Source organism: Typopeltis vanoorti, chromosome 9, assembly GCF_054136105.1.
Source record: "Typopeltis vanoorti isolate ZY-2024b chromosome 9, IOZ_Tvanoo_1.0, whole genome shotgun sequence".
NCBI lineage: Eukaryota > Metazoa > Arthropoda > Arachnida > Uropygi > Thelyphonidae > Typopeltis > Typopeltis vanoorti.
Genome location: NC_143557.1, coordinates 92,942,186 through 92,965,662, shown reverse-complemented (window position 1 = coordinate 92,965,662; position 23,477 = coordinate 92,942,186). Strand labels below are relative to the sequence as shown.

General features: G+C 34.6%; 1 protein-coding gene across 2 annotated transcripts in view; it reads left to right on the top strand.

The window, feature by feature from the left end:
• The window catches only part of CkIIalpha (casein kinase II subunit alpha), a 210,032-nt gene that overhangs the window by 66,109 nt on the left and 120,446 nt on the right, over positions 1 to 23,477 (top strand). For both annotated transcript variants that reach the window (XM_090397835.1, XM_090397836.1), the window contains exon 5: positions 3,884 to 3,995. In XM_090397835.1, the coding sequence (XP_090253961.1) occupies positions 3,884 to 3,995 (112 nt within the window). The remainder of the gene's footprint in view (positions 1 to 3,883; positions 3,996 to 23,477) is intronic.

The following is a 23,477-nucleotide window of genomic DNA, read 5'->3' as shown; positions in this document are numbered from 1 at the left end:
CTATGTCATTTAAATTTGAAGTCAAATATGCTCCTAGTTCATTGAAACATTAACTTGTTCTACAATTTCCTGATTAAGTGTCACCAGAATATTTTATGCACGTCTTTCAATTTTCATTATCTTAGTTTTACTTGAATTTATAATCATATAATTTTTGCAGATTTCTTGTAATTTTGCAAGCTAGTATTGGAAGTTAATTTATCTCTTATAACAGATTACAATTTAGATTTGTTATCTGTAATAATTATTATGTTATATGCTAAATAAGAATGTGGAGAATGGGCATCCTTGCATAACTCCTCATTTCATTGAAGTTTTTTAGTTGTGATATTTTAACATTTGTGTTCTGATAGTAGTTTGAAACAAATCTTAGTGTTCCAATGTTTGTTTTTCTTTGTTAATATTTAAATATGTTTTTCTCCAGTAACAGAATCAGATTCTTGTTTAAAATCCATGAAACAGCGATAGATCTCCCCCCCGTTGTCTCATGCAATTGTTGACTTTTTTTAAAATTAACTATTCATAAATGTTATTTAGGTGATTCTGTATAATTTTTAAAGAGCTTTTGTAAGAATAGCAAAGAAGAGTAATTGGCGTATAACTATTACTTATAGTATATGTTGATGAAAGAATCTGGTAAATTAAGTGTCTTTTCAAAACCAACTCATACTGACATTCCTACATCCTTTGTCCCCCATTACAGACCTCAAATATTGCATATCATTGGAATATTGAAAGCCAGAGCCTGTCATCTCATTACTTACAAGAAAGAACTAGCCAAAGAACTCCAATTTTTAAACACCATTTCTACAAATTCAAAGACCTTAGAAACCAACACAGTGATGAAGAAATCAGTTTTTAGGGTGATATTCTTCCAGGGTTTTTATTTTCAAATGTTTCCATGTAAAGATTTGCTAAAGCAGGAGAAGAGGATTGCCCTATGGATAACCCATCCATCACTGTTCATTAAATCCATAATATACAATCCACTAAAATATCTAGGAGTTTACTGAGTGTGGGGTGATTGCAAAACACCACATTACATACAGTTTTACAGCGGCTGCACTGCATAATTTAGAAGGCTGGGTCAGAGGGTTGAATTCCAGGTGATTGGAGTAGAGCTCTCATTGTAAGCATCTAAAAAAAGGGAAATAAAAATGAAGAATTATAGAGGAATTTCCCTACTGAAAATTCACTATTCATAGATTTGCTTGAATGATAAACACCAGATTTTGACTTGTGTACATTTTTTTATTTATACTATATGTTTCACTGTCTATATGGCTAACAGCATTATCAGGAGTTTTCCAACAGCAGTTAATAACTAAGTTGAGAAGGCTGGAACAATAATTTAATCACAAGTATCATTATGCATGTTGTGTGCAGTCACTACAGTGTTCTGTAGCGATCCTTGATGACTTCCTGATGTCGTGAATGATCAATCCTTGGTTTCTGTTTAGTGTACCTTTTGAGCAAATGACCTTGGAGGACTCCTTGAACAACTTGTTGAAGTAGTTTTCTTACTAAATAGGGCTTGGTAGATGTTTGAAAATTTACCATGTAATCTTTGAAGATGTGTGCTGCAAGTCTGCTGTTTTTCTTCCCTTTTGTTTTCATGCTGCCTTTATTTGGTGATTTCGAAACTTCTCCCAATCTGACCTACATAGTTTCTTTTCACAAGAACTCGGAATGTTGTATACACCCATATGTTTATAAAAATGGAATTAAAATTACAGTAGAAAAGAGCAGAAAATTACCATTCCTAGACATTCTTGTCATCGAAAACATTGCTGGAGGATTATCATTAGAAATCTATAGGAAAGAAACCACACAGGCAGATGCCTACAAACAAGTTCATTCCATCACCTCCAATGAAAACCTTGAAAAATAGAGCTTTAAACATACTAAAAAATTATGAATTCAAATGAAAAGAAGAACTTCGAATCCTATTTAATCTGTTCCTACAAAATGGATACTCAAAAAAAAGTGCTAAAGAAACTTATTTTTTTTTTTAACCATCCTCAGATAATCCACAAATTACAACTGCACGATATCCATCCCATACACTGCAATGCAACAAGAAAAATGGCCAAAATATTAAAGGCAGTCAACATCAGAACAGTCTTCAAACCAATCTACACTTTATGAAGCTTTCTGCGCTCCCCTAAAGACATACAAATGGTTTATAAAGTTCCATTTTATAAATATCCTGGTGTATACATGATTGTGTTCTTGTGGAAAAAGATACATAGGTCAGACTGGGAGAAGTTTCGAAATCAGCAACAAGGAACTTATATAGGTGGCATTAAAAATAAAAGGGAAGAAAAAAGTGGACTTATAGCACACATCCTCAAAGAACGTCACACAGTAAATTGGCATGCATCCTCCATACCCTAATTAGAAGAGAATTATTTTGACAGGTGTTGTTCAGAGTCTTCTGAGGTCATTTGCTCAAAAGGCACACTAAATGGAAATCAAGTTCATCCACAACATCTGAAGTCATTAATTAATATCTGTAACATTAGACCTCTACTATGCTATCATCATCCTCTATGTCTGAGGTATTACAGAAGAAATAGCTAGAAGTACAATTTCTTTTTTATGCTATTCACTATGAGTAATTGCTTGAATCATAAACACCAAGTTTTAACTACAGAGTTTACACAACAATGTAGAGACTTTACGTAACATGCCTAATGATACTTGTGATTAAACTATTGTTCCAGTCTTTTCAACTTATAGTTAGCTGCTGTTGGAAAACATTTGTTTGGCTTTTACTTATCTTAAGCAAATCCCAGATGATGGTGTTAGTCATATAAACAGCAAAACATGCCCCACTTGAAACTAGCTATTTTTATCTGCTCTGCTAAAGACCAAATCCCTTCTCTCTCTGTTCCTGCAAGCTAGCCTACTATGGACAGACAGGAAGGTCAGCCAACATCCACATGGAAGAACATGAAAAATACAGCTGTAGTCATACTACAGTCAATTGGGCCTTGCAGACAATGCTTTGAATACTGCTTATGGAAAAAGAGCACCATGCTTCATCACAGTAAATTTAGGAGAGCAAGACTGATTTTAGAATCCACAGCTGCTCTTAGTTTAATTTAAATAAATGTAGTTGCATTAAACTTCCCACAATATGGGAAACACTAATACTTCAAAATCCCAGTTTTACACCTTAGGCTGCCAACAGGTGCCTCACCTAGTTAGGACTCTAGCCATTCATCCATGTGTTTCACTTGATTGTGTTGCCTTTGTGTATGTGTGTGTGTGTGTGTGCATTACCAATCTCATATTTTATTTCTTGACGATGTTTCAATGAACAGACAAAATATTGGAAGAATTTAATATTTTTGATCCTTTCCCAGTGCTGTTTCACTCCATTAAGTCTTGAACATGGGCTTCTCCAAGCACTTCAGCCTTACACACGCACACACACACACACAATCTGTCTGTTATTGCTTTATTTAATAAAATAATAATGTTACTTTATTTCCCATTGTTCTAACCTCCACATTAATTTCGGTATTCTTTTAACTGATTTTAAAAAATGAATTATATTTTAGATGTCATGAATATTAGTTTACCTTAACTAAAATATATTGGCAAACAATTTGATTTAGGCATGACATGCTCTACTGAATAATTGCCCCCACATTTTATTTATTTATTTATCTTATTTTATCTTCACTTGTTGCTTGCTTACCATAAAGAAAGACTAGAGGAAATTGATATACTGGTGATAAGACATTCATGAAATATGGAATCTTGTTTAAAAGTATTAAGATACTCTGCTACATGTTCTAATGCAGTGTTTATTTATTACATTTATTTTTTACCAAGCTGTTCCAATGCATATGTTGCTTTTCTTTTGTATTAGAAATCAGGATGATTATCAGTTGGTTAGAAAATTGGGTCGAGGAAAATACAGTGAAGTATTTGAAGCAGTGAATATTACTAATAATGAAAAGTGTGTAGTTAAGATTTTAAAGGTAAGCTTATTGAAATTTGAAATGTTTACTATTCTAATAAAATTTTCTTATTGAAATGTCTATTATTAGTGTGCTTGTTACTTAAATTTAGAGGAGTTGCACATTATTTAAGCCATTTCAATAAGTTGTTTAGATAGTTCATTTTGAAATTAAATAAACTGATATCATTTATAATTTAATGTTTTCTGAATTCAGTAAATTTAATATCTGATGGATATTGAAAATTCATACCCCATTGCCAAAGATCTCATAACTTTTGTGTATTTATATTTTCTGCTGTTTCAGAGAAAATATTTATTTATTTATTTATTTTTTTGCTTATCTGTTTTCTTGATAAGCCTGGAAGTGTCCTAGTTTTTCATTATTACATGTAGTAAGAACACACGCAGGGTAACGTTAATTGTAGTGTTTGTTTTTGATTAATTCCATTTAAATTTAAAATTTTAAAAATACAAGTACACTGGTATCTCGGTAATCCGAACTAATAAAAACCATGCTCGTTCGGATTAGCAAATTCCCCCCAAGAGACAACAATAACTACTAGCGTTTAACACAAAAATAATTAGATTCTAATGGTACATTAATTTAATTCTGTAAATAAATGAAGTAACTGATAGAAAAAAAGCTACTGTACTGTAATGTAAAACTTAAAAAAATAATATAACACACAAGTTTATTTTAGTAAAAATTTAGTTTGTATGTACCTGTATTGTTGAGGATTCTGATTTAATAAAATTGCATAGTTCAGTACATAACTTAATTTGCGTAAAATATATCACTTTCTTGTACACAACACAAAAAAAAAGTTTCACAAAATAACACACACAAAAAAAAAAGTTTTTGTTTCTTTGAAGCTAAACTTTTTTCGAATGCTTCTTCTCGGAACTGCATTAGCAATAAAATTTTGTGGAATGGCGTATCATTCTGCTTAGCCCATTCTATACACACATTAAAACTGTCAGCTGCCTCTTCATGTTTTACTTTTTTTTTTCCTTCGAGTTCATCATCATCTTCTAATTCATTAGAAGACGATGACGATGATTCTACATAATACATCATACATATGTAGCGTCATTTTTATAATTTCAGCATCTGATTTGATTTCGAATTCACTTTCGGTTCTACCTGTAATCCATTCCGTAACATCTGTTTGTGAAATTTCAACATCTGGATTTATATTTTTAATCAAATTATGCACGTTTTGAATTTCCTTTTTTTTTTTTTTTTTTTTTTTGTGTATATTTGTGATTCATGCCGACAATACAATACATACTGTACAGTATAAAAAAGCATATGTGAACACACAATACATCAAAATAGGCCTCCAGTATAACCGTACAATCGACAGTGCGAAAAAAATACTGCACTGTAATAATAATAAAATAAATAATAATAATTATTAAATAAAAATAATAGTACACAAAATAATAATACGTAATAAATAAAACTTTTTTTCCTTCAAACCGCAGTTCAGATTACTGGATGGTTCGGATTAGCGAGATACCACTGTATAACAAAAAAGAAAAAAAAAAAAAAAACATATTCCAGAAAAAAATTCAACAGCAAAATTCCACACACTCATCATCTAGGGTGTTTAATATGAACATCAATAATGTTCAACGACTTACTGCATGGCATGTGAATATATATGCCGTGCTAGTTTGAATGTTTTCAATTACATTTTTATTGTAAAATTATATTAACTTAATGACAATGTACAGTGTCTGTTGGAGAGGAGTTGGTTATCATTATGCAGTTGGATTATTTTCATTCCAGATGTCTCCAATTTCCATTAATTTCTTTTACATATTGCACACACTGTAATTGTGTCCATACTGTATTTAGTGGTACAATAAAGCTACTTTTTTTTTTTTTTTTACATTATTCATATGGTCTTGAAGAGAGAATATTTATCACTATACAAGCATATTTTATTTGTCTCCTGAAAGAATAGACATTGCAAAAGTTTTTTTTTTTTTTTTTTTAACCTAGATGGTGCCATATTAGGACTTTAGTCTTGTGTTGCACTCTGCAATCACTTTTACTAGCCCCACTGTTACACCAGATTGTGGTTGTCTTGCCTTTGTAACAAACTTTGTGTTGTGTGCTCTGAAGATGCTGGATATAATACCAGCGAAATATTAGCTTTTAAGTTGATAAATAGTTATTTTCTTAACCATCTGTGTTCTTATTATACTGTGAAACCTATTACAACATTGCAAATGTGTTTATTCTTATGAATAAAAATAAATCCTATGTTTTATGGCAAAACACACAAATGACATGAAATAAAATATTTGCCGCTTTCTGTTTTTGTTCTTTATTTTGAGGTTTTGGTTGTTTTATTTAAATGTTAATAAAATTTATGTGATATTAGTTTTGGTATGTTTTTGTTTTTACATTATTATATATAGTAAGGACGCATTGTTTCGTGACACTTTTGTTTCAGTTATATGTTCATCATCATCATCATCAATTTCTTGATACCCCTTCCAAGACTACCATGACAGCACTACAATATTAAGTTTACATTATTAATAATGTTCTGTCAACAATTTTTCCTCCAAATTAGTATATAGTCAGCACTCCAATATTGTCATATCTAACATTTCATGCATCTAAGGCACTTCTTCTGACTGAATCAATCTATCTAGTTCTCGGTCTTCCTATGGGTCTCTTTCCTGCCATTTTGACATCAAACACCTGTTTTGCTAAATTTTCCTCACTCGTTTTATTTAAGTTGCCATACCACCTTAGATTAATCCTGCTCACACAATGTAAAGAACAATGTAAACAATATTGTTCTTTCTTAATGTCTTCATTTTTAATTTAATTCTGTAATTGATGCTAATTTTTTTAAGAGCTCTCTCATATCTGTAATCACTAATCTTTGACCAAGTGCTTTATTTCTTACCCAACCTTCAGATCCATAACTTAAAATGAGTTTGAACACTGTCTTGTATACTGCTAGTTTCATGCCTATTTCCAGATTTAGTTTGCCATCTTCACTAAAAACCGTGCCCAAACAATTATTTCAATTATATTACTTGTTCTGTAGGTTCCTACCTATTTTCATAGTTTTGGTCTTTTTTATTGCATCTCCAATTCTGATATCATTTTTAATACCACTTTCCTTCATAATGTGATCCATATAGATAATGAATAACAGAAGGGATAATGTACATCCTTGTCTGACACCAGATTTAACATTAAGCCATCTTCCTGTACTTCAGTTATAACTGCTGACTTACAACTCTAATGAAGAGTAAGTATTGCTTGATATAATGGCCCATTGACACCATATAACTGTAGCGTATTGAATTGCTTCTCTCTTGGCACCTTGTCATATGCCTTTTCCAGATCGACAAAACTTAAATACACATCTTTGTTATATTCCCATGCTTTCTTGACTATTTGCCGTAAAGTGGAGATCTGATCCTTGCAGCCTCTATTTGGCCTGAATCCAGCTTGTTCTTCACCAAGCTTTCTTCCACACACTTCTTCTCAACCGTTTCTCGAGTATACTTACATAGATCTTGCCAGGAACACTCAGTAGGGAAATACCTCTGTAATTCTCACATTCAGTTTTATTTCCCTTTTTATATATGGGTACTATGAGATATCTACTCCAATCATCGGGAATTTATCCCTCTGTCCAGGCATTCTGAACTATGCAGTGCAGCCACTGAAAGAATTTTATACCTCCATACTTGAGCATTTCTGGACGAATATCATCTACTTCCTGCCTTTCCACATTTCAAGCCTTTGATGGCTTTTTCTACTTCAAGTATGGATATGTATTCCTGACTGTATGCCTGTTGGGTGTTTTTTACCACTGTGCTATCACTGCTTGTTTCATTTAGCAATTTTTTGAAGTAATTACTCCATGCATCAAGGATATCTTTTTCTCCGGTTTTCATGTCACCTTTATCATGTCTAATTCCTTTCACAGCACTCTTTCCTACATTTCTGAGCTTCTTCAACAACCTCCAGAATACCTTGCCACCTTCTTGATATTTATTTTCTATATTCTTGCCAAAGTCCTCCCATGACTTTTGTTTAGCTAGTTTTGCAGTGTTTAGCTTTCTTACATTTGTCTTTGTATTCTCTAAGAGCACAAGCTGACTTATTTGCCAGAAACTTTTGATATGCTTTCTAATTTTTCTATCCTTGCAGACAACCTCACCACATGCCTCTCTGGCTGAATCAATCAGAGTTTTCAAGGCTTGCTACTGAATCTCCAAGGTTTGGTTCCTGTTCTCAAACTCTTTCATTTTTTCTTCAATAATCTTTGTGTATTTTAGTCTACAGTTCACATCTGAGAGCTGCTCAACTTTTATTCGTTTTAAAACTTTCTTAATGTTATCACTTCCAGTTTCAAATCCTCTATACACTCTGGTGTCCTGCACCAGGGAGAAAACATCACTATCAACAATAACATAGTCAATGAGATTTTTCTTATTTCTTGCCTCTTCTCTCCATGTGAATTTGTGCACATTTTTATGTTGGAACATGGTGTTAGTAATAATCAGTCCATGTCCTGAGCAGAAATCCAACAGGTATTTGCCATTATTATTAGCTTTGCTCTTTTCTTAAAATTTTCCGAAAATATTTTTGTATGTCTTACAATCATTTCCTACTCTGCTATTCAGATTTCCAACAAGGACCAACTTTTCCTTTTTCATTGTGTCAGTTGCTTTTTCTAAAGCATCAAAAAATTCCTCCACTTCCATCTTAGTAGAACCTTCTGTGGGACCATAGGCACAAATAAGTCTCATTGTCCAATTCCCCATTCTGATATTTGCCCACATCATCCTACTTGAGACTGTCTGCCATTATTATTATGTATAATTATGGTATACATAATTATACATAATAGAAGACTAACCTCATATTTTGTGTTGAATACTATGGCTACTCCTTCTTTTCCTTGATTGTCAATGCCTGAATATAACATTCTGTATTTATTGCTCAGAAAGATCTCACCAGTTTTTGTCTTTTTTGTTTCAGTCAACCCTATTATGTCGATCTGGTACTTATCTAACTTCTCAGCTAGCTCCATTTCTTTGCCATTCAGGCTTCTTATGTTGATAGTACCGATCTTTAACTCTGGTGATCTTGAGTTGGGGTGTGTTTTCAGATTTGTTCCAGTAGCTGACTTTTCGCTGTTCGCCCTGGTTCCCTGGCAAAAACAATGGGGTGGGGGGTGGGGTGCTTGTGTTACTGGGTGACAGCCCAGCCAGCATGAAATTTTGTCATGTTGTACCATCATTCTGTATATTGGTTTAAGCCAATAAGAATACAATTTGGTTGGCTAAATCCCAAATTTCCAGCCCATCCTCGTTTGTTCAGTATCCAGGTAGATATGTAACAGGGTGCACTACGAGAAGGTGATGATTGGAAATGAGGTTAGAAGCCCTGGTCGGTTCTCTGCATTCCTTTACAGGCTATGTGGAGGGCTCCTCTCAGTTATACAGCTTTAACCCTTAAGTTCTACAAATATTTGGCTTTGAACCGAGAGTTCAGTTGTGAAAAATACATTTCTCTGTCATTTCAATTTCCTCAATACTGAACAAGAGATTTTGCTCTCAAGGTCTCTGTTGAGAACCAACCAGTTCGAAACAGCTGTCAGGCCAGTGATACCTTTATCAAATGGACTAATGAAGTGCGAATATATCTATGCTTGGGCAGCGACCATTTTTTTAAGTGGTCCAATGTTAACATAACTTGGGCTTGCCAAGGATTGTATTCTCATAAGCTCTCAGGTCAGCTTACGAAACTTTCATAGTTTCTGCAAACATTCAGCTTTGAAATAATGTTGAATTTAATATCCACTCTTCTATGTAATTTTACATTGCTGAAATGAAGCCTTTTAACTCTTTCTTAATTAATAATAAAAAAAATCATTTTGTCATCAAATTCCTGATATGTACCTTCAAGGGGTGTATAGGATGGTATACATAATTATAATATCAAATAATGATAGTATCACATAAGTTTACAATATAACTAATTTCCTATCAACCACTTACCTCCAAATTAATCTTATTTGTCAGGACTTTGTATTAATAGATCTTATGTTTCAGTTTTCTATGACATTTCAAACTACAGTCTGTCTAGATGTTGGTCTTGTGGTCCTTTTTCTTGCCATCTCCTAACACCACATACCTTTTCATGTTGTGATATACCCAGTGGTGAGCTATAAGGGGCTCACGCGAGCCCGTTGTTAAATTTTTCCAAATTTGCGAGTCCCTTGTTTTTCTTGTTTAATAATCTTGTAGAACTAGAAAATACCACCATGAAATGTATAATTATTACTTTAAATTCATATGGATTTTCTGATAACTATATAAAAAATTATTTCATTGCATTTTGTTCTGATGGAGCTAGTGTAATGTTAGGAAACAAATCAGGTGTTGCAATCAAACTTCTACAAAAATTTCCCAACGTTGTGATTTGGTATTGTGCTCATCGTTTACATTAGACGATATGATAAAAAACATTAAAGAAATAAATCATTTTGAAATATTTATGGATAAATTATATGCTTTTGATCATAAATCAACGAGAATTAAATACGATTGCAAAAGACCTTGGTATTGAAATTTTAAAGATCGGCCACGTGTTTGGACCACGAAGGGCAGCTTGCAGTTTATGAACGGCAAGAGCCGTTCATAAACTGCAAGCTAACACTGTAAAGTGAAAATTTGATGCTAACTTCCAGTTTAATTGTTTCTTGCATTGAACGATAAATATAAGGGCTTTTTAAAAGATCTAGCATTAATGATTGATATCCTACAGGAATTATCATATCTGTCAGAAGCTCTACAAAGTCGCAATATAACGGCTAAGTTAGGCTTTTTTTTTTCTTTTTTTTTTGCTCGACGATGCGAGCCCTTTATTAAAATTCCCATAGCTCACCACTGGATATACCTTAAATTAATTCAGCTCTCACACATTCTTGAATGCTTAAAATGTTAAGTTCATTTCTGACAATCATTTTTACTGATTCTGGAATTTATCTCCAATACATATAAATTTATTCACTTGAATCTCTAGCATATCAGCTTTCCTAATTTTATCTATTACTAGATTTAATTTGCATCCTTCACCAAAAATTGTACTAAAGTAGCTGAAATGTTTTGTTTTGTCTATTTCTCATTGAAGATGCAGGCATGTTTCGTATGTTCCTGTCTATTTCATAGTTTTGATCTTTTTATTGCTGATTTTCTTATCAAATGTGTTACAGCAGTTATTCAGTTAAAGAATTTTGGGGACTTACACTAGATTTGTTCAGGAGTATAACATTGCATGAAGTTAAAGGAATAAGGTGAATATCTCTTCTTCTACCAGGTTAATGCCACTTTCTTTCATAATGTGGTTCAAGAGTGGAGATAACTTGCATCTTTGTCTTATACCTAATTTTGTATCAAACCATCATCCTGTACCTCCTTCACCTCTAACTGCTGACTTACAACTTATAAGCTAGGTATTACTTTATTCAGTATCTTATTTACATCATACAGGATTTGCATCATATAGTTGTGTCACTTTGAACAGTTTTTCTCTTAGCACCTTACAAAACTTAAAAACAGAGAATCGTTTTATTCCCATGATTTCTAGTTGTCTTAAAGTGAAAATTTGATCCTAACTTCCAGTTTGATTGTTTCTTGCCAAGTTTCTCCTCTCCAATTTTTCTTAGCTTACCTGGAACAACACATAAGATAAATTCTTCTGTGATTTTCAATCACTTTAATTTCCCTTTTTATAGATCATTTCTATAAGATTTCTGCTCTAGTCATCTGGAATTTCATACAGGATTTGCATCATATAGTTGTGTCACTTTGAACAGTTTTTCTCTTAGCACCTTACAAAACTTAAAAACAGAGAATCGTTTTATTCCCATGATTTCTAGTTGTCTTAAAGTGAAAATTTGATCCTAACTTCCAGTTTGATTGTTTCTTGCCAAGTTTCTCCTCTCCAATTTTTCTTAGCTTACCTGGAACAACACATAAGATAAATTCTTCTGTGATTTTCAATCACTTTAATTTCCCTTTTTATAGATCATTTCTATAAGATTTCTGCTCTAGTCATCTGGAATTTGACATTAGTTCCAGCCAACTGGGTACGGCCCTTGCTGTTATAAAAGAGGAGCACTGTAGCAAATATCCGCTATAATACACAATTCCTGAGGTTGTTTTTAGCTTGTGGTGGCAAGAGTTAACTATATCTCTGTCTTTGAGCATTTCTAGTCAAATGTCATCTATTCTTCCAGCTGCCTTTTCACATTTGCAATGCTTTTCTGCCTCAAGACTGGTGTAATCTCAATTAATTCTTTTACCATTGTTCTGTCAGTGATTGCTTTATATAATTGGTGTATGAGGGGAAAATGCAAGAAATTAAGAGCTTGAGAGTTCAATTTACTAATCAATGTCACTATCTGGGAGTAAATGCAAGTTTCTGAGGTTCTCCAGGGAAGAAGTGTGTGTGTGGGGGGTCAGTCACCAGTGATATGATGCATAGTCTGCACAGCACCACACATGGAAAAGAGTGACTATGAAATTCCCCACAGATGTAATAAGTGGACACAGCAGCCTTGTCCAGTCCTAAATCTGTTTGGCTGATCCAGAGGTGTTGTGATAGATTGAATCCTGGAGACTTGATAGTTGGATCTGTAATCAGGTACTTGTTTCTAGTTCGTTCCATTGTCTTTTCCACAAGTCCTGAGGACCATCATCTGGTACCTCCACTAGCCATATGGGAGATCCTGGAGGCATGGTGCTGAGGTGGAGAGATATCTTGACATATAGGAAAGTACATGCTATTTCTAATTTTCTTTATTTCTTTGATGGTAGCTTCTCTTCTGAAGGACAGAGGAGTGATGTGGGAAAGAACAGGTAACCATGGATGAGGAGTAGGTCTTAAGGTATCAGATGGTTCTCGTTATGTTAGTTGTGTGTCCACAAGAGTTGTGTGATGATTTCAGCTCCAAACTGATCAACAGGGAAGACCAAAGCTAGCGCTGTTGTTCTAAAGAGTCAAAGCATTGCAACCCCAAGTTGTGTCTCAGCTTGTTTATGTTGTTGCTTGTATATATATCTTGATTTTTTTTTCTTTTTTTTTTCCCCCAATGTTTTCAAGTAAGTTAGACTACAGTCAAGTGTGACACCAAGATAACAAGGGTTGCTTTTATATTAGTCCTGTTGTAGAAGCTTATTTTAGTTTTGAGCCTCATGGTTGTTTAGAAGGAAAGTAGAAAAACACTTTTGTTGGGATTAAGAGATAGTCCCTAGCTTTCAAAGTAATTTTGTAGTGAGCTCAGATCTTTGCTCAGTGTTTCCTCAAGGCTCATTTTATGTAAACCTTTCTAAGTAATTTCTCCAGACATTTAGACCAGAATATCTTCATCTTTGTGTTTTTTGTTTTTTTTTACAGTATTTTCCTTCATTTCTAAACTTTTTATCAATAGCTTCAAAAAACATTTTGCCACCGTTGTGATGTTTATCTTCTGTATTCTAACCATGTTTCCCATTGATAGCTTTCTTATATTGTTCTCTGAATTCACTGAGGTATTATTTGCTGACATACCCTACTAGAAACTTCAGATTCTGCTTTCTTGTTCTCCAGGACTCTTATTGGGTCGACAGTGAAGGTTTTGATTTTTTTTTTGTCTTTAACCTATACCTTCCTCACTGAATCAGTGTTTCCTTCAGAGTTTGCCATTGGGTCTTCAAGGTTTGATTCTTTTCAAACTTTCATTTTTTTTTAATATAAATGTAGGTTTCTGTGGTTAAGCAGTTCTGTAGGTAGTTTTCAGTATTGAGAGCACATATTAATATAAAGAGTTTATTAAAAATAAACAATTAAAAAACCAAAAGTTTTGTGCATCATCAGCGGTAATGGTACATTAATTACACATTGGATGTTTTTAATAAATTCACAACTGTTTAATAATTGAGAAACCAGAATACAAATGATAAATTTGTTATTGCATGTTAGCTAACAATGTTAGTGCTGGAACATTGCGAGTTGTTGTCGCGCTCTATGGTTCACGTGTGCTATATCCTAGGTCCACGGCAGTTAAATTTTTGATGAAGGCAGACCACACTTGATGTAAAATCAAGCCTTGACTTTTATTGCGATGTGTAGGGATCCTAAGCATTTGAGCAGCTTTAAATTTTCTTGTGAAACAGTTATCAATATATGACATGTTTGTTCGTTGCCAGCGTACTTGATGGCCAGTAGTGGCTGTGTGGAATGCCAAACCTGATTTGTGCTTCCTTCTTTTTTTGATGTCTTTTGCATGCTCAGACATGCAGATCTCTCCGAACCTTCCCACCTGGCCTACATAACAAATGTCACGAGCACTGCATCTCATAGACGCCTGGTTTTTTCATGGGGTGATGTGGCGGTTTTGGTGGATGTAGGAATCTTGACCCTTTTTTGTAAAGGTAGAAATACCTTTTTTGTTGTACTCGTGGAACATCATACTTCTCCATGACATTTTTGATGTACGGAAGTGTAATTGCATTCTTAAAATCTTGTTTAGTAAGAGAGTTGCAGGAGCTGTATTAAGAATTTTTTTGATTATCTTCGAAACCATTAAGTGCGAGGTTCTGTGCCAGGTAGTGTAATTCCTCATTTCTTTTAATCGGTGTGCTAGATATCTTGTATGCCCTATCTCGCTACGTTTTAATTATGCCTATTTTTTGCAATGGATGGTGGTGTGAAGTGACATTTAAAAATTTTCCTGTTGCAGTGGGTTTCTGTATATGGAGAAGGATAACCTTTTTCCCCCCTCTTCATTTACTTCAACAAGGATATCTAGGAAAAGTAATTTTTTGTGCTGTTCTAGTTCAATAGTGAATTTTATATTGGGATGCAAGTTGTTTAGATAATCTTTAAAAGCAATCAGCTCATCTTTCGTTCCTGGCTAAATAACAAAAATATCATCGTAATGTAGCCAAACTTTTGGTCTTTTTTGATATGTTTTTAATGCATTTGTTTCTAAATTTTCCATAAATAGGTTGGCTATAACTGGGGAAAGGGGGGGGGGGAACCCTTGGCAAGTCTTTTTTTTTCTTTCCAACATTTGTCTTGAAAAATGAAAAAAAGTGTTTTCCATGTAATGTTTGAAAAGTCCTACTGTGTCTGGTGGGAAAAGGTTTCCAAGTAGATCCACTTTGTCATTTCTGGGTACACTAGTGAAGATACTGACTAAGATGTCTGAAGGTTCTATATTTATACCCTTTACCTTTTCAATGAAATGCAAACTATTCTTTATAAATGATTCTGTTTTTCTTATGTGTGGTGTTATCATGTTTGTCAGATATTTTGCTAAGTTTGAGGTCAGAGAATATCTTCCATCTACAATTGGCCATAACGGAATATCTTTTTTATGAATCCCCCCCCCTTTCCTATATTAATATTTATATATTCATTGGTTGATTCAGCTAGAAAGGTATGTGGTGAAGTTGTCTGCAAGGATAAAAAAAATAAGAACACCTTGGTGGACACAGAAGTTAAAGAAGCAGTCCTGGAAAAGAAGAAAGCATACCAAAAGTTCCTAGCAAAGAAATTGGCACATGCTGTAATAGAATACAGAAAAATATGTAAGAGAGCTATGCTGTGTGTAAAAGAAGCTAAACAAATGTCATGGGGAGACTTTGGTAAGAATATAGAAAATAAATATCAAGGTGGCAAAATGTTCTAGAAGCTATTGAAGAAGCTTAGAAATAGGGGAAAGAGTACTGTAAAAGGAATCAGATGATAAAGCTGCATGACAATTGAAGATAAGGATATCCTAGATGTCTGGAGTGATTACTTGGAGAGAATATTAAATGAACCAAGCAGTGACAGAACCATACTAGAAAATTTTCAAGAGGAATGCAAAGAGGAGTACATATCAATACTTAAGGTAGGAAAAGCCATCAAAAACTTGAAATGTAGAAAGTCAGCTGCAGTAGATGATATTCGACCAGAAATAAAGTATGGAGGTATAAAAAGTTTTTCATTGGCTATGTTGTATAATTCCAAGGGTGGCAGAGAAGAGACCCAGAGGAAGACCAAGGTTTAGGTGGAATTGATTTGGTCTGAAGTGCCTTAGAAGCACAAAATGTTAGATATGACAAAATTGGAATGGTCATGAGTAATAGATTGAATTCGAAGAAAATTGTTGATAGGAGATTAATAATAATATAAACTTAATCATGTAATGCTGTCATAGTAACCTCAACACCTTTTGGGAGTACATATCAGGAAATTGTTGATATTTCTATATTTAAGTCTACATTCCACCTATGAAAGCTCTGTTCCGCTTTGATTTTTTTTTAGAAACTTTCTTACATATTTTTCTTTTCAATATCATTCAAATAGCCTTCATTGCTCACTTAGCAACTTCGATGCCCTTTGGTTGAAAGACCTGGGTTTAAATCTTGTCTAGGATACAGAGACTATCAGGCTTTTCAAGTGAAGGTGAGTTAGCTGGTCTCATACAAAGGTGTTAGAGATTTCCCTCTCAGAAACTTATTTTTCATCTTGCAACACAGGCAAACTGGCCAGAATAACAAACAATTTTATGGACATAGCAGACAATACAGATAGGATTAACTATACTATCATTAGTTAGCACTAATCAGGTATCTAAGAAGCCAAGTTACATGTATACATGATGGCATTAACAGTATTTCACATGCACAGCACTTTAGCATTCCAAGTTCATGTGTAATAATTTGCTCCAAATACAACTTGGTTTTCTTAAAATTTGTTACAAGAACTGATGTTCCTTGGGAGGACTGGTTACATTGTATCTCTATTAGACCTCTAGAGCAGTGTTTTTCAAACTGCTGGTCCTGACCCATTACTGGGTCATGAAATCAATTTACTTGATTGCGATTAACCGTTTTTTTTTTTTGTTTTTTTTTAATGAAATGAAAAATATCAGAGTGGCTCTGACAACTTTATGGCTTTAAAACATTTTAATTTTATAGGCTAAGTTTATTCTAGATCCAACATTATTTCAAAGCCAAATGTTTGTAGAAACTATGAAAGTTTTGTAAGTTTGCCTCAGGGTTTAAGAGAATACAATGCTTGGCATCCCAGAGTTTCCTTATCTTGCACTACTTAAAAGACATGAGCACTGCCCAAGCGCCCATATATTTGCACTTTTATTAGTGCATTTGATAGGTTTCACTAGCCTCACACCTGTTGAAGAGAACCAATCAGTTCGAAACAGCAGTCAGGCCGATGAAATCTTTATCAAATGCACTAATAAAAATGCAAATATATGGGCACTTGGGCATTGCTCATGCTTTTAAGTAGTGCAAGATAAAGCAACTTGGGGATGACAAGGATTTTATTCTCTTAAGCTCTGAAGTATTAGAAAACTTCATAGTTTCTACAAACATTCAGCTTTGAAATAATGTTGGCTCTTTCTTTTAGTAATTATTTTAATTTTACATAAAACTGTTTACACTCACATGCCAAATAGAGGAGGGGCAGTTTGAGGTCTGCCTTCACTAGAGACCTAACAGCATTTGTCTTCATAAGTACTTAAAAAAAATTCCATCTGTCAGACTGATGCCAATTATGAATTATTAGTGTATTTTTGGAAAGGCATCTTTTACTGTAACTTCTGTTTTTGTATTTTCTTCCTCTCTCCATATTACATATAAATGTTAATAAAATATTTGATATTGATTTTGTTACATTTTATGATTTATTTATTCACATGGAGTTTCCTCCCTTTTCTCCCCCTTTCCAAGTTGAGCTCCCTCGGGGGTTAAGTGTTTGTCTGTAGATCCGTTTGTTCAGGGGCCAGTTTGCCTGCTTGTGGGATGAAAAACCCCAGATAAACTGAGGGGAAAAACCCCTGCTGTCCATGCCCAAGACCGGTTAACGTGGCTATGGCTGAGGAAGATCCTTAAGCTCCTCACGTCACGACGGGAATTGAACCCAGGACACTCCTTCCTCAGGCATATGGTTGCGAAGCGCAAAGCCACTAGACTAACCGCATGTACACGTTTTATGATATATGCATTTTACTATGAATTTGCACAGTACTCCAGACTACACACATTTGTTAACATCATGTACTGTAAATTATCTGCACGTAAACACAAGGAAAAGTATTATTTATTAAATATACTGCCAGATATTTCAGTTTGAAATTAACAAACATAGCTGCTTACTGATATTTTCCCACAAGATATAGTAAAACTGTTCGAATTCGTGATTCATTCCCGATATTTCTCTTTTAAAAACAAATTCTACAACCAAGTAGAAGGGACTGCTAATGGGAGCCCACTCTCCTGTGCTTTAACCAAATTTTATTTAGAGCATTTAGAAGACATCCTTTTTCCATCTATACACCCTCAACCTTCATTTTGGGTTAGATATATTATTATTATTATTATTATTTGACACATCGAGAGAGAGCACCTGCTCTACAACTCTTGTCTCCACTACTCAATCCACCAACATCATCTACCACCACCACCACTACTATTTCCACAGACAATCACAAACATCCATGCCCACGACAGGATTCAAACCCCCTCAGCCATTTGGCTGGAGAGCGGATACGCTAACCACTTGGCCAACTAGGTTGGCTGGTTGGCCAAGTAACATTTTTGCTGTGTGTGACCTCGCCTACTGTTTTTTTTTTAGCTAAAACCAATACGTTACACCCTCGTATCAAATTCAGTATGGAAATTGCAAGAGACAACAAATTATCCTTTTTAGACATTATTCTCATCCACTCACCATCAGGTAATTTATTATTATTATTACGTAACACCTCCAGGGAGTCCAAAGACTCATTGAAGGAGGGACCTACTCTGCAACTACTTTCATCATCTACTGCTGACCAAACATCCATGCCTACGGCAGGATTCGAACCCACAGCCTTTTGGCTGGAGAGCAGATACGCTAACCACTCTACCAACCAGGCCGACAAAATTTATGCTCAACATGGGGTTCGAGCCCATAACCCTGTGACTAAGAGTCTCGTGCTCTACCTACTGAGCTAGACAGGCACTCAACAACATCATTTTATAGAATGCCCACTTTTACTGGACAATACATTCTCCAACAATCTGCACATCATCCTTTTCAAAAGACAGGGATTATAAAATGTTTATTTAATTCAATGTGTCGAACTAATTGTTCAACTCTCCATCATTTACAGAAAGAACTCACTACTATCAAACAATATATAAAATTAAATGGCTTCTCCAAAAGAATTACATAACATCTGCTTGACTCCTACGCACCCATCCAAACAACGAAGAATCAATATGTCAAGTTTCAATCCCATACAGCTCTGGCATTTCAGAGCCAATTTCAAGAATTCTGAGGAAATATGATTTAGTAGCTAAGGGTCAATGCTGTATAACTGAGAGGAGACCTCCACATAGCCTTTAAAGGAATGCGGAGAACTGACCAGGGCTACTGACCTAATGTCCAATCCTCACCTTCTCGTGGTGTACCCTGTTGGGTATCTACTGAATGAACGAGGATGGGCTGGCAATTTGGGATTTAGCCGACCAAATTGTATTCCTATTGGTTAAACCAAAATAACAAATGATGGTACAACATGGGAAAATTTCATGCTGGCTGGGGCATCGCCCAGTTAAACAAGGCCCTCGTTGTTTTTGCCAAGGAACCAGGGCGAACAGCAAAAAGTCAGCTACGGGAACAAATCTGAAAACATACCCCAACTCAACATCACCAGAGTTAAAGATCAGTACTATCAATATAAGAAGCCTGAATGGCAAAGAAATGGAGCTAGCTGAAGAATTAGATAAGTACCAGATCGACATAATACGGGTGAATGAAACAAAAAAGACCAAAACTGGTGAGATCTTTCTGAGCAATAAATACAAAATGTTATATTCAGGCAATGACAATCAAGGAAAAGGAGTAGCCATAGTATTCAGCACAAAATATTAGGCTAATCTTCTTGAATGGCAGTCAGTCTCAAGTAGAGTAATGTTGGCAAATATGAGAATGGGGAACTGGACAATGAGACTTATTTGTGCCTATGGTCCCACAGAAGGTTCTACTAGGGTAGAAGTGGAGGAATTTTTTGAGGCTCTAGAGAAAGCTACTGACACAGTGAAAAAGGAAAAGTTGGTCCTTGTTGGGGATCTAAATAGCAGAGTAGGAAATGATTGTGAGACATACAAAAATATTTTGGGAAAATTTGGAGAAAAGAGCAAAGCTAATAATAATGGCAAATATCTGTTGGATTTCTGCTCACGACATGGACTGGTTATTACTAACACCATGTTCCAACATAAAAATGTGCACAAATTCACGTGGAGAGAAGAGGCTAGGAAAAAGAAAAGTCTCATTGACTATGTTATTGTTGATAGCGATGTGTTTCTCCCTGGTGCAGGACACCAGAATGTATAGAGGATTTGAAATCGGAAGTGATCACTATTTAGTCTTGAGCAGGATAAAACTAAATTTCATATTGAAAAGAACAACATCTAAGAAAGTTTTAAAGCGAATAAAAGTTGAGCAGCTCTCAGATGTGAGCTGTAGACTAAAATACACAAAGATTATTGAAGAAAAAATGAAAGAGTTTGAGAACAGGAATCATACCTTGGAGATTCAGTGGCGAGCCTTGAAGAAAGCCCTGATTGATTCAGCTAGAGAAGCATGTGGTGAAGTTGTCTACAAGGATACAAAAATTAGAACTCCATGGTGGACACAGGAAGTTAAAGAGGCAGTGAAGGAAAAGAAGAAAGCATATCAAAAGTTTCTGGCAAATAAGTCAGCTTGTGCTCTTAGAGAATACAAAGACAAATGTAAGAAAGCTAAACACTGTGTAAAACTAGCTAAACAAAAGTCATGGGAGGACTTTGGCAAGAATATAGAAAATAAATATCAAGAAGGTGGCAAAATATTCTGGAAGTTGTTAAAGAGTGCTGTAAACGTGTTAGAGATGATAAAGGTGACATTAAAATGGAAGAAAAAGATATCCTTGAAGTATGGAGTAATTACTTTGAAAAATTGTTAAATGAAACAAGCAGTGATGACAGCACAGTGGTAAAAAAACACTGACCAGGCATGCAGTCAGGAAGACACATCCATACTTGAAGTAGAAAAAACCATCAAAGGCTTAAAATGTGGAAAGGCAGCAGGAGTAGATGATATTCGACCAGAAATGCTAAAGTATGGTGGTATAAAAGTCTTACAATGGCTGCACTTCATAGTTCAGAAATCCTGGACAGAGGGATATAATCCCAATGATTGGAGTAGAGCTCTCATAGTACCCATATATAAAAAGGGAAATATAACTGAATATGAGAATTTCAGAGGTATTTCCCTACTGAGTGTTCCTGGCAAGATCTATGTAAGTATACTCGAGAAACGATTGAGAAGAATCGTGGAAGAAAAGCTGGTTGAAGAACAAGCCGGATTCAGATCAAATAGAAGCTGTCAGGATCTGATCTTCACTTTACGACAAATAGTCGAGAAAGCATGGGAATATAACAAAGATCTGTATTTAAGTTTTGTCGATCTGGAAAAGGCATATGACAAGGTGCCAAGAGAGAAGCTATTCAGTAAGCTACAGTTATATGGTGTCAATGGGGCATTATATCAAGCAGTAGTTAGTCTTTATTTAAGTTGTAAGTCAGCAGTTAGAATTGAAGGAAGTACAAGAAGATGGTTTAATGTTAAATCTGGTGTGAGACAAGGATGTACATTATCCCCTCTGTTAATTCATTATCTATATGGATTACATTATGAAGGAAAGTGGTATTAAACATATCAAAATTGGAGATGTTAATGTCAGCTCTTTGCTTTATGTGGATGATGTTATACTTCTAAATAAATCTGCTACAAGTCTGCAAGATTCTCTGACTAAATTGAATAGCTGTTGTAATAGATATGGTATGAAGGTCAGCAATACAATGAAAATAGGCAGAATCATTGAAAATGTCAACTGTGTTGTGAATGGAGAACCTGTGGAACAAGTAAAACATTTCAGCTACTTAGGCACGATTTTTAGTGAAGATGGTAAATTCAGTATAGAAATAGACAACAGAATCAGCAAAGCTGGTATGGTGGGAAGTCAATTGAATAAATTCATTTGGAATAAGACAGAAATTTGTTGGAACACTAAATTAGCTGTATACAATACAGTGTTCAAACCAGTTTTAACTTATGGATCTGAGAGCTGGGTCAGAAGTAAAACATTTGACTAAAGACTAGAGACTGCAGATATGAGAGTCCTGAGAAAGATTAGAGGCATGAACAGATGGCATCAATGGCAATATCATATTAGAAACGAGGATATTAGGAAAGAACTTGACATTGTCAGCATCCATGAATGCGTTTAAGTGCCCATACCACCTGAGCTAATCTCAGGTGGTATGGTCACTTAAACAGAATGGGTGAAGAAAGATTAGCAAAACAAGTGTTCTCTGCCAGGTTGGCAGCAAAACGACCCAGAGGAAGACCAAGAAATAGGTGGATTGATATGGTAAAGTGCCTTAGACAATAGAAATATAAGATCTGATAATGTTGGAGTTTTGACAAGTAACAGACTGATTTGGAGGAAAATTGTAGATAGGAAGTTAGTGATGATGTAATTTTTTTCATGTAGTACTATCATATCCTATACACCCCTTGAGGGTACATGGCAGGAATTTGATGATGATGATTATATTCCCATTAATAAACTCCACATTTTCTTTAGACAATTCCACTGTCTAAAGATAAACACTCAACTATGTCTCTTCCTGTGTATACCAAGTTCCATCTGAAAGCAAGCTTTGAATAAACCGGACATTCAATAGAAAAAAAGAATACAAGAACATCAGTCTTATATTCTTCATGACAAATCCAATAAGTCTGGATTAGCACAACACATAATAGAGGAGACCACAACATTATCTGGTCTAAAACTCTCCTTCTACACCGATGTCGGTATAAATTCAAATGCCTATTTAAAGAGAGTGCTGAGGCCTTACTTTGCTGTCCTAATTTGAATTCGGAATGACTGCCTATCCTTGGCAAAAATAATGGAAAGTTTGATCAGAATAACTTATTAATTTTAAGGCCAATAATGATATTTATAAAGAGAGAGGTTCCTAACCATCTGGTTACTACATCTATCTAATGATCTGTTTAGTATGTTTTTATATGATTATTTATGCAATTTATTTTACACTTTTATGATTAATCTTTTTTTCAGTGAAAGCATAACGCTATTAGCGATATAACATCACATGCCTCGCACTATTTTGAATTAATCAATTGTTTGAATTTTACCTTGTAAAAACTCTTCTCTATGCCACTGATGATGGTTTGTTAATTTCAAATTGAAATATTTGGCAGTATATTTAATAAATGATACTTGTGTTTACATGTAGATAATTTATAGTACTATGGCACAACTTTCCCTTAAAACTGGAATAACACAATGTACACATGAGTGAATGTTTAACTTCATGTTGTTTCAATTGA